Below are 17,935 nucleotides of genomic sequence, written 5' to 3'. Positions count from 1 at the left end.
AAACAATTATAGCCAATTGTAACTTGCTTAAAGCAATAAGATTTTCTGAAAAGCTATTTATAAAAAAGAAAAGCTATAGCATTTATAAATTTTGAAAATTATATTAGTACAAACATTACCAGATTAAGAGGTATTTTAAAGATATCCTACAGTAAATTAATTTTAAAAATTGATAAGGTAAATTTTGAATGTTTGAATTATGTTTTCAATATAGATCTATTTTCATTCTAACCAACAAGTTACATAAAAAGTTACTCATTATGTCACATAAAGCATTACAGCACTACTGTAAAGCTTATATGGCACCAGAAGCTATTAAAAACTCTATATACATCATCTCTGATAATTCTTAAAAAAATGACATTGGTGTTATGCCCAGTTTACAGAAGATAATTTTAGAATTCAGAGAGCAACATTATATTGCTTGCTTGTAAGTAGTGAATCTGGAATTTGAACCTATTATGGCTCCAAAGCTTGAGCTCTCAACAACTATCCCCTAAACAATCCTTGATTATTCCCCCTTAACTAATCTCCTTCCCCATATCAGAACAAAGCACAAGGTGACATCTAACAAACAGTCCAATGAGTCCTTGAATCCTCACACCAAAACTCTGCAAAGTTCATGCACAGTCCAGGAGAAAAACACCTCCAAAAATTCTGAATAACAAAAACAAATACTTATTTTAAATGTACAGTTATTTTACCTCAAAACCATGTGCTTCATAATTATTTTAGCCTACATTTCTTATATTTTGTGTATTATTTGGGAAATATCAGAGTACTCAAAAAAAAACATTTAAATCTTAACACTTTACACCAAAACTAAACTAGAAACAGACTTGCTAAAAGATTTGGAACAAGCTTCATCAAATATCTGAAACATTCTAAAACAGGTCAGATAGTTTTTTACAGTCTTTTTCTGTGTTGGTTATCCTTCACTGTAGCCCACAGGCTTCCCCTTCTACCTACGAAAATGTTATGGTGGCACTTAACTATCCATCGTTACAAATTTGTACAGAAGTTCTAAAGGACCACTAAACCATTTAGCTTGAGATACAAACCTTTCATTATTTGTCATATGTCACTGGAAAGTGGATAAATGGAGTTAACTATACGACATATTTTACATTTATAAAAAGATAACATGACATTTTCTGTTTTACCACCCAAAATTCCCCATAAATCTTTCTGCTATCACTATGAATTCCCTGGAAATTAATAATTAAAGCCTATTTTCAATATGGAAAGTTAATTAGAAACTATTTTTTTAGGGTTCAAATTCCAAAAGAAATTATGTGAACTAGTATTTTAGCAAACAGGGAGAACCAAATATCTATTTGAAGATAATTCCTCACGTAGAGAAAATTTTCATATGGGAGTTTAGAAAAATTAGGTAAAGCAAGAAAAAAGTATTCTGGACCTCTTTTATATATTAAGTATGACAATGAATTTACCTCAAAATATTCATTTAATTACTAGGATGGATTTCTGGGTCTTTTATATTTTATCTGCAGACAAAAACAATTCTCACGATGTTAAAGGAGAGGTAAAATGGATTACCTTATAACAAATGCATTTTCTTTAAAGAAATATTCTAATTCACTAATTGAAATTAAAAGTTTAGAAATGCTGAGCATTAAAAGTTTAGAAATGTTGAGCATGAATACTTTAAAAACTGATAGTTATAGTAAAAACAATTAAAAAACAATCTTCTAAAGGGAACAACAAAACGTATATAGTTTAAGTAGCCTTACAGCTTAAAAAACAGAATATCTAATTACTGGCCACTGTTTATCCCTAGTACCTTCTCTGAGACAGGTAAACTGCTGGGCTCCTCTGTATTTCTTGACTGCTTTACAGAATCACATCCAAACATTCTATTTTGAACAAAATGAAGTTGAACATCAGACTTGTGCTGGTGCTGAGCCCCCTGAGGGCCCATGGAGATGGGTTCATGCAGGTTTTGAGTTGCGCTCGCTGAAACTCTGGGCAAAGTCTTCACGTTAGCATCCCTTTGAGAGACCTGTGCAGGAAATACAACACCTGGAACACTGATATACTGAGAGCTCTCTGGCTGACTCAACAAAGCTTCGGACGTGATTTTACGCTTATTTCCAGGAGGTGCAAGTGTATCACCGGTGGCACTTTCTAAACGTTTCCTATCCACTGTTCCAGAATGAAGAACTGAGGGCTGCTGGAGCACAGTTTCTGTTCCCTGTGACTTTTCACTGGATGCCCGAAGAGAGCCTGGGCTCAGCCGTGGAACACTGGTCTGCAGTACTGAAGGCTGCCCAAGCTGCTGAAATACTTGCTGAATTGGATGCTGAAGAACACCCGCTCTTCCAGAAGTCTGTGTCACCATAATTGGTACATTGACTTTATAAAGGTGACCTTAAAAATGAGAAATCAAAACTGTAAGAACAATATAATCCCGATTTCCTTTCAAATAAAGTCATATACAACAGGATCAGGGAAAATATATCTGTGTGTCATTAGCAGTTATCTCTAGGAGACACTTTCTCTTAGTCTTCTGATTTTTTGTATTTTCTAAAGTATGTATTAGTCATTTTAAAAAATTAAATGTCTTGCTTTAACTCTAGCCTTTTCTCACTATTGCTTATACGGCACATTTTGAGATACATATAGGCCACCAATATTTACTCCATAAATCTCTCACACTGTTTGATAAATTACAGTGTTACCAACCCAAATTTGGGATTTTAACAAAAATAATCATGGAAGGTATATTCCATATATTTAAGATATAAAATACTACATAACAACTATAAGACAAGGCTATGCAAAAAGAGTTTACTAATTGTAAAAGTTACCAAATTTTTCCCCTTCTTCCCTTTAAAATAAAACCATAAAGACAAAATTTATTTTTTGAGCACTGCATTAGCTGTTTTGCTTAAACTTTGCGACAACCCAAAGAATAGATATAATTCTCTTTCAAAGTTAGAAAGAGTACTCTTAAAAGCAGAAGTTGGTTAATCCCTACACATTTGGGATATTCTATTATGCCATACAATCTCCAATAAGAAAGGAGACAAAAGTTGATCAATCTAATCTTTAGTTTTTCTGGATTAGAAGGACACAGAAATGTTATTTTGAATTCATCACAATTTAGATAACTGACTTGAATTAGAGTAAACATAGAGTGAACATGTAAAGTATCTTATGCAATGCTGGGAAAGAGAACTGAGAATGAAATACAGGACAGGGCCCTGGCTGGTGTAGCTCAGTGGACTGAGTGCGGGCCTGTGAACCAAAGAATCACAGTTCGATTCCGTCAGGGCAGATGCCTGGATTGTAGGCCAGTTCCCAGTGGGGGACGCATAAGAGGCAACAGTACATTGACCTTTCTCCCCCTCTCTCCTTCCCTTCCCCTCTAAAGATAAATAAATAAAAATCTTAAAAAAAAAAAGAAATACAGGACAAGGCTAATATAGGGTCTTTCATGGGAGACTGTCTCCATAATAATAACCACCATTTATCATTAAAGTAAGGTTTATTAAAAGTTCTTATAACTTCTGGTATAATGTTTATTTAAAAACTCATAGAGATTAACATCCAGAAGTGAATGCCAATGCTGAAAACAAAACATCTTTAGACTGTACTCTCACCAGATGCGGTCTGTAGTGTCACACCTGCTGGTACGTGAATCGGATAACCAGGAAAAGTGAAGCTTGCACTGGAGTTCGAGGTGCTCTAGATATGAGAAATCTGTATTAGAAAAGGGCTTTACTTGTATCTTTTTTTCCCTGATGATAGAGGGTCAAAAAATCTGATTAAGGACAACAGTTTGACAAGTAACATTGCATTTGAGTTCTTTGGATTAAACAGCCTTTTTATGTTCCATTTAAATAATCTCATTACAATAAAAGTAATTCTGTTCTCTGGCTGTTAGCAATAAAGCCATTAAGTCTTAACAGTACAAACAATGAATGACTCACAAAAACTTGTCCACTACATATGCTTGCTTGGGCAACTGATCTTCAAGAGGCCAAATATAAAAAACACAATCATTTATAGGAGTCCTATAGTATGTAAGTTGATCATTAATGGTATTTTAAAGTAGATGATACAATAGTGTATATTTTTTATTTTGAAATAATTAAACCATATAATTTTAAATTTTTTAAGACATTAAATCAAAAGACAGAAACATTTTTGCCTATCAGACCTGCAAAAATTTAAAAGATCAATTAGTAACTGATTCAATGTTGGTAAGGATGTGATTAAAATCAATTCTCTCAAACCACTTCTTATATGAGTATATATGATACAATTCTCTTGAAGAACAATTTTGCATTTTGTATCAAAATTTCAACATATATCATGCATGATCTTTGTCCCAGAAATTTTATTTCTAGAAATTTATCCTGATTATCTGATTATCACACAAATACACAAAGACATATCTACAGGTATAATCAATGCAATGTTATATTTTTAAAAAGCTACAAATAATTTAAATGTCCATCAACAAGATTGGTTAATTAAACTGAGATATATTTACTAAGGCTAATCAATATTTTACTGGCATTGAAAAGAATCCCTCTATATTATTAATTTCTTTACAGTAAATTACAGAAACAATATGAAGAATGATCCTACTTTTACTCTGAAAATTAATATTACTTTCATGATAGAAATCAAGATGGATATATGTTAATTAAAACAGTTCTGTTTGGGGTATAGTACTGCATGGTCCTTTCACTTTTTACTTTATAGATTTGTTTTAACTTTTGAGAAGTATATTATTTCTTCTTAATCAGAAGAAAATTTATTTCTAAGAATTTCAAAAGCAGAGATATTTCTTCATTGGTGTCCTATCAAAAATGGCACCATTCTCCCCCAAAATCCTGTAAGGGATATGATTATTTATTGAAATGGAAATAAATAGCCCATTAAACTTTTTATCCTAGAAAGGTAGCTCATGGGCTGGAAGAAAATGAAAAACAGTTAGTGGATTATATACCATTGGTATATAAGGGAAAAAGGCAAAAGAGAAAAAGTAGTTTTTCCCCAACAAAAACTACTCAGTTATATACGTATTAAGTTTTAATTTTTTTCTTCCCCCAAATCCTATGTGGAGGGAATCTATACTTTAACCTCTACTACACAAATGTAAAAAATGACCAATATATTCTGCTTAAAGAAAAGGAATAGCTATGCTATGGCTCAACTCTGGGGAGAGCAAAATCAGAAAAAAAAAAAAAACCATATCTATTTAGAATCCACTAAGTATATAACATCATACAGTGTATTAAAACTCCATACAATGTAACTTCCAAGATTTTATAGTCTTGTAGGTACAGTCTTGGCAGATGCTAACAACTGCTATGGAAGATAGAAAAAGTTGATAAGAAGATGTTAATTTTGTAACTCCTGAGTTTTTGCAAGATCAATGTTACAGAAGCCATTCCTGTCTCCCATCCTTTACCATATCTTTCCTATTCAACTGGAGTATTAGGAATTACATTTATGCCCAGCCTTCTGCCGTCATTCACTAAAAGTGGGGTACATCTTTTAAAATATATCTTAAATAAACTACATACCAGTTCTGCTGTGGTAAAACTGGGAAGAGTTCTACCAGCAGGAATAACTAACGATGCTGCATAGAAAACAAAATAATTACACAATTCATTAGAATTTACCAATTGAATAAAATTCCTAAATATAGCTTATTTTAAAAACTGGTTTCCATCACACACTAACATGTTTGACCACGGTGAATTCTAAACTGCCTGATCCTGAGAGGTAAAAGTATTTAACTAGGTTTTTTTCCCAACAACTTTAAAGAATTTACAACTAACCTACTTTAAAACCCAAAAGAAAATATTGCATTGCAAAAATGTATACTACATTATGGAAGTCCATAATAAATACCTAGATTGTCTTCAGGAAGTCAATGTAGCACTAAATCTACATCATAACATTTCACAGGGAGAAAAGGTAATATTTGTTAAAGTGCCTATTTCTGAAAGACAATACTATTGAGCAAAAACATATAACCCAACATAAATCTTTCTACATTTTATAGGTTCAAAATAAATTTCAATACATTCATTTTATGAAAAATTATTTACAGTACTTTAGCCAAGAAAGGCAAGCACAGGTACATAGTTTCAAAAATAAATGAGTAAGAAGATGTCTCCTGACGCCCTGGTCAGTGTGCCTCAGTTGGCTGGAGCCTCAGCCCATAAACCAAAGGGTTGGGGGGGCAATTCCCAGCCAGGGCATGTGCCTATGGTGCGGGTTCAGTCCCTAGATGGGGTGCGAACAGGAGGCAATCGATTGAGGTTTCTCTCTCACATTGATGTTTCTCTCCCTTCCCTCCCCTCTTTCTAAAATTACTAGGCATGTCCTTGGGTAAGGGTTAAAAAAAAAGAATATGTCTCCTGAAGTCTTTGCATAAACAGGTATGACTGCTTAGAAAAAATATAAGAATAAATTAAGAGAACACCAACTTAACCTGTATTAAAGCTGCAATCTTACCTTTCCTTTATATCTACCAATTTTCTATGCTAACCATCATTCCATTTATAATATACCTAAAAGGTTGGCCAAATAAATGTAAACATAATCATTAAAAAATCAGTCTAAAAAACAAAGAGTAACTCCCATAATCTTAATCCTTAAACCTTACCTCAAGGTTCATTTTACTTAGCTGAACATGACTATAAACTATCATTTTGCTGTTTGTTTAATAAAACAAAAATGTTCAGCATGTTCATGCACATAGGTATTAAATGTAACATTTACTGTGGCCTCTTTCACACACTACATTAAGGAATATTGTCCCAAAGATCTGCTTCTGACACCAGAATGATTCCATCATATACAGCGAACAGCTAAGAAGAGCAAATATTTTTTAAACCATTCTTCCCACATTAAAACAACAGAAGTGAGGCTACCTAGATTGACAGTTAATGAAGCACAAAATTATTTTTATCCTCTGTTCATCTATGGCTTTGGTTGTTAACAGGCATTCTTTTAGAAAGGCTAAATTAGAATTGCAGCCGAAGGAACACAATGGTATTAGTTTTAATTAGCTGAAGTGAGCAAAGCTTAAGCTGGTACTGCTTAAGCCATAGCCTAAGAAGAAACAAAAATGTGTTACCACACTGTCTGAAGAGGAAAAACAGCAATAATGCTCCTCTTTTAAAGACTGCAATAAATCCTAAAGGATAATTCCCTATAGTTATAGAAATCAAACAGAGTTTCTTTATGGCCATCAGAATAAAAGCATAAACTAACAGAATTTTATAGTAAAGTTTCATGCAACTCCTACTCAAGTTTGATACTAAATTCACAAGTTATATGCACTATTTATATATGTTTGTAAATTTTATTTATACATGTATGTGTGTGTGTGTGTATATATATATTCCTAAGACTTTTACTTTTTTTTAATTTATTGATTTTAGAGAGAGAAAGGGAGGGAGGGAAAGACACACACACACACACATCAATTTGTTGTTCCACTTATTTATGCATTCATTGGTTGCTGTTTGTAGGTGCACTGACCAGAGATCAAACCCACAACCTTGGCGTATCAGCTGATATGCCAGTCAACTGAGTGAGATATCCGGCCAGGACCCTGAAACTCATTGTTCAAAATATTCAGGACAGTTTCAGTAACCAATTATGTTTTAACTGAATAAATGTTTTTACATAAACAAACTGTCAGAATTCTGGTCTTCATGTATATAACCTAAACTATTAAATTTCGCAAAAAATAGGCTTTAGAAAGAATTCAATTCCACAATTGTCCTAAAAAAATCAAGTCTTAAAAAAAAGGTAGGTTATAAATTATATATAATCACCCTAAAAATAGAAGAGTTCCCAAAGTGTCGTGTGCAAACCCCTGGGGATCCCTGAGACCCTTTGAAGGTGTTCACAAGGTCATTACCTTTTAGAATAGCAAGACAATATAGGCCTTCTTCATTTCTCATTAAATATTTTATTGATGCTCGCACTGATGACACAAAGCAATGATGAGTAAAACCGAAGGCACCTTAGCATTAATTAAGGCAGTACAAACCTTAATAGTGGTCCTTGTATTTACTCTCCATTGCCACTCACGAAGGAAGGAAGGAAGGAAGGAAGGAAGGAAGGAAGGAAGGAAGGAAGGAAGGAAGGAAGGAAGGAAGGAAGGAAGGAAGGAAGGAAGGAAGGAAACAACAGCAACAAACCTGTTTCACTTAAGATGGTCCTTAATGTAACTACAAAGAATTATTTTTACTAAATTTCAACTCTCAAGTACACTTCCTCTTAATATCCTGTGACGGAATGGGAGGGACACATGAGACCTTCCTGCAGCGTACAGAAGAGCAGTACGAGGAGGTGTGAGGGGCTAATGCTACTGTTTAAGTCGGGAGCTAACCAAGCCTCTTCATTTAAGAAACACTATTTTTACTTCAAAGAATAACTGACAGGAACTATGGTTATTCAGAATATTAGGTTATTGGCAGATATTTTTAAAATGAATTAATGTGTCCACCACTTCAAGGAAAGCACACTGGTATTTGTTTGACAATGATAAAATTCAAGTTTTCAACCAAAAATCAGATATTTGGAAACTATACCCACCACAGTGGGCTTAAGGGCTTTTTAATGCTTTTCTGATATGATATGTGGTGATATTAATGAATATGATTTTTTATCTTATTTAAGAATAATGTATCTATCAACTACATAACTCAGTGACCCAGTATTTTCCAAATACCCAACATATGTTACAAAATTACAGATGGGTTAAAGAGTCATTTGAAGTGTAAGAAACACCCATGAACTTGAACATCACGAAAGTCCACTGCTGTGGTTTCAGACTCCACCTTACACTGCCTCTCAGGAACTACCACTTGTTGAGTTTTAGCGTAATATTAAATTGTCTGAAAATGCTATTAAAGTACTCCTACTTTTCCAATTATCTATCTGTGTGAGGCCAAATTTTCTTCATCTACTTTAACCAAAACCGCATAGCACAACAGATTGAATCTAAAAATAAATGAGAATCCAGCTGTCTTTAACTAAGCCAGACATTAACAAAATTTGCAGAAAGGAATGCAATGCAACTAATCTCACAAAAGAATTTTTGCTCTGGAAAAGCGTTTTAACAATATATTTTAACTCCTTTTAACAAATATTTGTCATTACATTGACATAGTCATTTTTTTAATTAAACCAACTTTTTTTAATTTCTCAGCTTTAATTTCTAATATGGTAAGTAGATACTTAAAACCCACCTAAAAGAAAGCACTTTGAGGTCCTCAATTTTTAAGAGTGTAAAGGGGTCCTGAGACCAAGAAAATGTTAGCAACTGAAGATATTATTAACAAGAGTTAACAAGAAATTATTAAATAAATGGATAATGCAGTCTAAAACTAGAATAGGGCAAACAAGTTTTAAGGGTGGGACAAAGGCAAACACTCCATTATAGACTGAAGTTGTTTTCAAGAGATAAAAAGGTTGTAGAAATTAGTTTAGGTTGTTTTAATCAAGCTTTTAAAACTATACAATAAAGTACATCAATTTTATGGTACTCTTTGTTTTAAGAATCTTATTTTAGGGTACCTAGAAATGAAGAGGAATAGGAATAAGGCCTAAAATGCATTTTTAAAGGATATATATATACTTTCTCTTAAATCACTTCATTATAAGTGATGTAGAAGAGAATGAGAAAACTGTCTTGTTTAAATATAATTGTTTCTATTATTCTCACTTCTAAGACAGAGAATAAAAGTGCTGAGTGAAAGCCAACTAGATATATTAGTTCCAAGAGTATTTTGTGATTTAAATCACTGGGAATATTACCATCTTGCGGCAAAATCAAGTATTGCAATTTTGAATAACAAAGAACCTGAAAAGTGTTAAGTATACTTTTGATAAGACCAATATTTTCCCCCCTCAAACTTACCACCCACCAAGCCGTTCCTAAGTAAAAATCTTCAAATTCTTTAATAAAGAAAAAATGCAAAAGAATGTCATTTAAATAGGAAAGGGATATCCTAATAAAATAGACAAGTTAAAAATGAAATCAGCTAAAAATCCAACAACTGATGAAAAATGTTTCCATGTATCAACTTAGTAATTAAAACTTCCATGGCTAATTCTTATAGAGCAGAGTTAAACGAGCATAGTATTAAATAAAAGTTGTGTTTGGTAATTTAATACTCTATCAATTTGTTTTGTTTTTATACGCTATGATTGCTGCCACACTTAAATTCTCTCATTTTGTAATAAATGAGGTACTAGCCTCCTTACTAGTTTTCTCTTCACCTTGGTTCACGTGATTTTCACGTGAATGTTCCCAACTATGCAATGAAATACCTAGTTATTACTGACAATCTAATCTAAAATCTATCCTCACCTCATGCAAACATTAATCTGTGGAATTTCAGCTCAACTCAACAAAACCCATCTGTGTGTGTGACTATGTGTGTGTAGATGTGTGTATACACATATGTATATCTACACATGTGTACATGTGTGGCATTTATGTGTCTACACAGACGTGCACACAGAGACACACGAAATGGAGAGTTAACAAGAGTATGGAGATTATTCAGGCTACCTCACTGTTTTGGATATATGCAGTGATGGCTAGAAACACACACATTAGGGTAGCATAAAGATAAGAATCAGGGCAGAAAAGAAGGAATAAAAGCCAGAAAAATGTAACAGAATAGCTTTATCATTCATTAACTAGTCTATTCCATTTTAAATTGATATAAATAACATAGACAAATACAAGGGGGTCCCCCCAAAATGAAATTTATTTATTAAAAATTGTGTATTTATTTTTACATGTTTAAACTTCAGTCATCTTCAAAGTTCTCTTGATTTGATGCAATACACTTGTCAAAATGTTTTTTTCCACTGCTCAAAACAGTTTTGAACTTGTCGATTTTGATGCCATTACGTGCTTCTGTCTTTTTTTTATTTCACCTCTTCCACTTCAAAAGGTCTCCCTTTGAGGACTTTTTTCATCAGGGAAACAAAAATGTCACTCTGGCGAAGATCGAGTGAATAGGTAGGGTGGAGCACGGAGTCATGGCATATTATTTTGGTCAAAAACTGCCGAACACTCAGCACATTATGGGCAGATGCACTTGTAAATCACCCATCATGAAATAGGCTAATGCATTGAGTCTTCAAAAAAAATTCACTGAAGCCGAACACAGCCTCTCACAATAGCTCCAGCTGATATACTGATACAGATGGGTTCCTAGAACACTCACCTAGTCGGGGAAGCCTGTACTACAAGGCACCCACCCTCCAGAAGGTAAATCTGGGTTTTTTGATCCCCCAATATTTCTCTTAAAAGTAAAGATATAGATTCAGGAAATCCAAAAATAAAGATTGAAGACATATGGTCAATTTCTAGCCATCACTGCATATATCTAAAACAGTGAGGTAGCCTGAATAATCTCCATATAATAATCTCCAAATTCTCGGTAACTCTCCATTGTGCTTTCTTTTTTTAAAACTTTTTATTGTTGTTCAATTAAAGTTGTCCCCATTTTTCCCTATTACTCTTCCCTGCCCTACCCACCCCACTATTTTGCTTTCAATAGAATAACAGATGTATAATATCTACAGAAACCAAGAGAGAGAGAGAGAAGAATGCACAAGTATACAAGCACCCTCTGCTTCGTCAGCAAAGTGGCTGGATTACTCCTTGATTAGACCTAACCAAATTCTCCGAAATTATCAATGCACAACCCCAGTAGCCCACAAATTATATAACTTGTTCCTCTAAAGTGAGGCTTTGTCACCTTTGTAAACTTTAATACTTTAAAAACTAGTCGAATAACCCAATTATTTGTCAGTAGTTACATGAGGTAACTGTGTTCACTTAAGAGTAATGATTTTGAGGTCCAAATCCTCTCATCTTAAGAACATTACCAGAATTCAAAACCACCATCAAATGAGAATTTGTTCTGAAGATCCACATGGTACTAATTTACTAACTGTATCCAACCTGTTGAAGATTGCAACGTTTGGTGCAAGCCATGTGGCAACTGAAGGGTGAACAGAGGTGAATGGATGCTATTTCTGAAGAAGTCTTCTGTTGCTTTAGACTGCAAAACCTTTGTTTCCCAGAGCTGCAGACAAAAGAAAATTTTGCTTTTAAAAAAATAAAATAAAAATTGTAAATATTTATTCCTATTTTTTTACTTTTGAAAATTAAACTGTCAGCTGGTGGCACAATAAATGTATTAAACTATAATTAATGAGACAAAACTATAATTTATCAGTTTTATAAGGTGAAAAACAACAAGACAGAAACACTTTGTATCGACAAACCTGCTTCAAGTCTTTTAACACTTGTTCCTCTATACCTTCTTCAGCAAATAGATCCCGCACTCCTTCAATCACATCTTCAATAACAGATCTGTAGAGTTTAGGCTACATAAAATCAATTGTTAAAGTTTTAAATTCTCAAGTTTGAATGTATCCAGCTTTGAAAGACATGCAGTATACACTTTCTAATCCTACAGTTTAAAGAAAACCCACCATACAAATTGTAACTAAGTGCACCCTACTTCTGGTATGTATAGTCTTAGTTTTCCACAAATTAATTTACCTTCAAATCTAGAGTCTTGTAGGTAGCTACAAGGCTGAATTACAAGACTACAATAAAGTGTGAGATAATATTCTTATCAAGATGTATGGTTACTGTTAGATTACTTGGCTTTTGTGTCAATATTTAATCTCCCCACTCCTTTTAAAAAGGGAAATTAATTTAAGGCCAGTGGAAATGAACCTGTTTTTAATTTACCTTTTTCTCAAACAGGCCAAAGGAGGTTTTTTTTTTCACTGTATTATTTCCACAAATACAAGTAAGTTACAAGCCATAAAACTGGGGCAAGCACTTACAATAGAGTAGCCAAAGGCTGCCCCACTTCCAAAATACACATAGCCCAAAAAAATATTCTGAACTATTGTCAGGTGAAAATACAACTGCACCAAAATGGACTCACTAACAGAAACTAAGAAATGAATGAATCTTTTTCACAGTCTGCATATTGCAGAGACTAAGCAACATCCTAAAATGCTCCCTAATAAAAACATGCCATGACAATAATATTAAGTGGATTTCTACCCAGATTAAACACTGGTCATTATCAATAGAAAAAAATAGCCCTGTGAGATAAACTCTGCCCTACAAACTTCTGTAAACTGTGCTCCACTCTCACCTCTCACCCCAGTGTAAAATGGCAATGCCAAGTGCAGGGACAATACCGACATAGTGGACGTTCCACTAATAAGGAATGGTGAAACAGGGATTTAGTTGAGTTGCTCTTATTTCAAACTGTTTAATCGAGCCAAAATGAAAATTGTGGCATTCTAATACTGCTCGTTCATACTACTCAGTAAATACTCCCAAAACTCCTGCTCACAAGGGTAGCCAGGTTTTAAAGTTATCCTTCTAAAGACCCAGGGTAAGCCTATGAATAGGTCAATGAATTACATTTAAATAATGTTATTCATAAGCATATCCATCAATTAAGACTAAGTGCCCTCGATTAGTTGCTTCTTCTAAAACAATTTCCTCTGATAAAGGCATACTGAATAGAAGCTTCAGTGTGACCACATTTAAAACTGAAGGAGAAAACTCCCAGGGCTAAAAACATCTTTAAGATCTGCCCTCAGAATGTAACAGCAGCTGCCAACAATAACCTATTGGAACACCATTTTTCAAAAGCCAAGGAGGCATTAAACATACTTTCTCTTCTAGGAATACAGTTCGACTTTATATTCTTTCCCTATCTGGTATCTTTATTAAAACTATGTATAGTCCAGGATATCTATCTTAACCTCTTCTCTATTTAAAATAAATACACACACACACACAGACACACTTTCTCTCCTTGGAGTTCACCACTAGATAAAATAGGATACATGCTAGGCTTATACTAAGGTATAAATATTTCAGATATCTTAAAACATATTATCAGAAAACAGATGCATGTTAAAATAATGTCTCTAAAAATAGACCCTGTCATGCTGCATATGCATACATGGAACTCATAAAGTAACAGATGTGGACAAGCACATGGCCTTTCACAAAATGTGAAATCTGTTGAACTGAAAATGAAAGTGAATCCTTAATTTTTTTTTTTAGTTCAGGTTTTTAAGATTGACAGAGGGTCTCACAAGTGCCATTTCACCTGTCAGTTCCCATCGTGAGACTTAGGAACCCCTTAAGCAGAGCCACATTTGTCTTTTTATATTCCAATTGTACAATTAAGTATAACATGCACCGGTTGGAGAAATGAGGGTGAGGGAGAACTTTCAAAATATGTGGTGGGGTAACATGAAATTATCATATTACCTGTTACTTTGTGTAAATATAGCTTAGAATCAACCATTGAAGAACTACAACTAGAGTAAAATGGAACTCGGGAATTTTCTAAAAGCAGGAAACTGGGAGGGTTAAGGTGAGTTCCACACCTAAACACCTCCTAATCCTCTCATTCTAGATGAGCTCAGCTGGAGTGAGAACTGGGGCCAAGAGGAAGGATGGGTCTTCTTCCTCTATGGTGGACCACTGGCCCTCGCCACTTCCTCCCACACAGAGGACAGCCAGAGCCCCTACAGGGGAGAGTTTCTGAGAGTCTGATCGCCAGCAGAGTAAAAGGTTTGCAGAGTTCGGCTGCCATGAACGCGGATCAGAGCACCCTCTACACAGAGCCCAGGCCAAAAGGCCAAATTACCTCCTTACCACTGAGTTGACACCTGCCATAGCGCCGGCTGCAACGCCTCACTCCTTGCGCCTGCGCAGCTCACCTCACGCAGCTGAGGACGCCCCGTGCGCGCTTCGAAGGGGCACGGTGCGCACGCAGCTACGTAAGGCACGCCGAGGGCGTGGCGGGGCAGGAGGGAACCGGTCCAGAGGTGAACCACGTGTGCTGTGAACTCAGCAGCAGCTTGTGTGCGGAGAGCCAGCTGAAATGGGAAGGTTAAATCAGATCTAATCAGGTTTAGACCGTACATATGACCCCTGAAGAACCTGTATTTTCTCAATCTGCGAAGTAAAGACCTAAGAAAATAGGGGAGGGGCAGTGCTGTAGTAGATCCTAGTACAGCTACAGCTGGAGCTTTCATGCGGGTTGGGCCTGCAAAGAGGGGAGGCCAGTGGCATCGGTTCTCTTCTACCAGTTTTCATTCCTCCCCCTCCGCCCCACTTGCAGCTGAACTCTAATAAAAATATAACAAGAGCCAGACTCTTCTAAATTGGTTCTCAAAGTGTGGGAGCATCAGCATCATCTGGGAACCTGTTTAGAATGCAAATTCATGGGTGCCACCCCATCATCAGACCCACTGAATCAAACTCTCGGGTTGGGGCCCAGCCTTCTATTAACTTTTTTTAACCCTCAAGCAAAAACATTTTCTTTTTCATTGATTTTAGAGAGAGAGGAAAAAGGGAAGGGGGAGAGAGAAACAGCAATGCGAGAGAGACGCATCATTTGGTTCACTCTGATAACCAAAATCAGGGATCTCAGTAGTCGCCCAAGCCAGGATCATAGGAGTCTGGGCAGAGTTTGCATGCACCCACACCTGGACCCAGATGGGGAATTGAATCCTCAACCCAGGCATGTGCCTTGACTGGGAATCGAACCTACAACCTTTCCATTACAGATGATTCTCCAAACCCAGCTACACTGGTCAGGGCCCTTCTGTAATTTTGACACGCTTTCCAGGTGATTTTGATGAATGCTGAAATGAGATAAAGATTCTCAGTTTTGGCTGCACATTGAGATCACCTGGAGAACTTACTGAGGTTTGGCACCTAAGTCCTCCCAAAAGAATCTGACTCTATCACGCAGCCAAGGTGGAGAACCACTGCTAAAATAAAGTTGGCATGATGTGGACTCCGGCTCATGGGGTCCACCACAGTGTGGAAGAGGCACGAGAAATTCACATGGCCTACCGGATCCTGTGGAGGAAAAGGGACAGCATAGCTTCTCTCTCAAGAGGAGAAAAAGCCTCTGCCCTTGCCTTGACTGGCCTTTATTTCTTTTCTAGGCACATTACATGATGGTCCTCATTTACTATGCACAGGTTCACTCTAGGTGGTTACCTTTAAAAAAAAAAAACAAAGGAGACAATGCCAATCACAGGATAAGATATTTGCAAATTCGAAGGGAAAAGCGGTTGAACTGGTTACATTCATTCTTGGAAGGTTTAGTGTAGATTTTAGGAAGTTACAGTAGGCACTTGTGCCTCAATTAAGGGTAAGGGAGTTTTAGCAAAAGCAAGTCTGCAAGTGGCCTAGGCACATTGCAGGCCTGATTCCCCACGGGAGAACCTATCCGTGGGCGTGGGTCCTATCTGGGCCCACACCACGCAGAACAGTTTCCTATATCGGCACCACAATACCACCCAGGGTCCATTCTTCCTCAGGCAAATATCACTGTCTCTTAATCTACAATGATTCCCTCGCTCCGCTGAAGGGTAGAGCATCTAGGGGCATACCTTGCCTAGGGCAGAGGCTAGTTGTAATAGCAAATAATATGCACGATTAGAAAAGGGAAGGAGTCATCTATTGCCACTACTCTGACTACTCTGTTAAACAGCCTTTCTAGCCTAAGCAGATGACTTATTTAATGATTAAAAGTCCTATTCGGTTCAAAATTGGCTGTTTATTTATTGATTTATTTGTGCATGTAAGTTCAGTGGTATTTATGCTCTACCACTTTTTATCTGCTTTGTCTGGGTCAGGTGCCTTATGGTTTGTGAGTTTCAAGCAGCTGATTTATATGAAGCCCCATAGAAGACTTTCCTAAATTGAATACTATCAGGAACTTCTTTTACAAAAAGCCAAGAATTTTATATAGTAATTTTTAATGATTGTATCTCTACCTGGTAATTTACTACCAGAAGTATTCAAAGTGACTTATCTTTCACCCAAAATAGAAAAGCTAAAAGTAAGCATTGATTCCTACTGATATTATAAAATCCAATTAAATTATTCAAGCTGGGAAGTAAGAAAGCTGAAGGGTCTCTTGTTTTCCATCTTTTCATACCCAAGTTTGAAACCTTTATTCCTAAATGCACAGGATTGGTAATCCCCTAACTTTTGTGAAAGCATATTATTTTATGTTAGTTCATTATATATTTTACCCTTTTAGGGCTATACTTAGACCAAGTATACATTTGAAATTAAATTTGGACCTTGGTACCTGTAAAAAGCGTGACTGAGAGTTAAATTGTTACTGAATATACTTAATAGACTCAGGTTACATAGAGATTATGTAGCTTCAGCAAAGCAGTGTCAGGACACTAGAAGACTTAAATGTAATTTCTTCCCAAGAATACACAATGTCTGTTGAAGACGTATACTTTAACCCACATTCTAGGTGAATCCAAGCTGCAAACCTGCTCTGGACCTGTGGTAAGTAGCTTCCAGGATGGCCACCAATGATCCTGATCTCCTGGTATTTATGACCTTGTATGGTGCCCTCCCACATAAACAATAAAGCAGAAGTTACGGTGTATTGCTTCCAAGTCTGGATTTTAAATGACTTCCTTCACTGAGATTCCTTCAGATGACACACTTTGGGAAAGAAGAAAAAAGCTGTCATGTTGTGAAGACACTAAGGTAGCCTATGGAGAGGTCCAGATGGCAAGGAACTGAGATTACAGCCATGGCCAGCAAGAATCAGAAGGCTATATAGGTGATCACATAAATAACCTTGGAAATTGATCCTTCCCCAGTTGGGCTGTCAGATCATTGCAGTCCTGAATGACAACTTGACTGCCTCCTTTTGAGAGGCCTTGAACTAGAATCACTTTCCAGTGATGTCCCAGATCCTCAATTCTCAGAAATTGCGTACAATAAGAAATATATCATTTTAAGCAGTTAAGTTTGGGGATAATTTGTTACATCGCATGAGATAACTAATTCAGGCCC

At 35.8% G+C, this 17,935-nt stretch overlaps 1 protein-coding gene across 1 annotated transcript in view; it reads right to left on the bottom strand.

The window, feature by feature from the left end:
* GTF2A1L (general transcription factor IIA subunit 1 like) overlaps window positions 1–14,764 on the bottom strand; it is a 31,329-nt gene extending 16,565 nt beyond the window's left edge. Inside the window, exons 1-6 of the mRNA XM_053667000.1 lie at window positions 14,744–14,764; window positions 12,322–12,423; window positions 11,996–12,119; window positions 5,565–5,620; window positions 3,627–3,711; window positions 1,805–2,391 (exon numbers count right to left, since the gene is read on the bottom strand). Of these exons, the coding sequence (XP_053522975.1) occupies window positions 1,805–2,391; window positions 3,627–3,711; window positions 5,565–5,620; window positions 11,996–12,119; window positions 12,322–12,423; window positions 14,744–14,764 (975 nt within the window). The remainder of the gene's footprint in view (window positions 1–1,804; window positions 2,392–3,626; window positions 3,712–5,564; window positions 5,621–11,995; window positions 12,120–12,321; window positions 12,424–14,743) is intronic.
* Between the last annotated feature and the right edge of the window lie 3,171 nt (window positions 14,765–17,935).

This window comes from Artibeus jamaicensis, unplaced genomic scaffold (genome assembly GCF_021234435.1).
Source record: "Artibeus jamaicensis isolate MK-2021 breed Jamaican fruit bat unplaced genomic scaffold, CSHL_Jam_final contig_465, whole genome shotgun sequence".
NCBI classification, from domain to species: Eukaryota; Metazoa; Chordata; class Mammalia; order Chiroptera; family Phyllostomidae; genus Artibeus; species Artibeus jamaicensis.
Note: the sequence above shows the minus strand (reverse complement) of the source record. Positions and strands in the feature narration are given on the sequence as shown.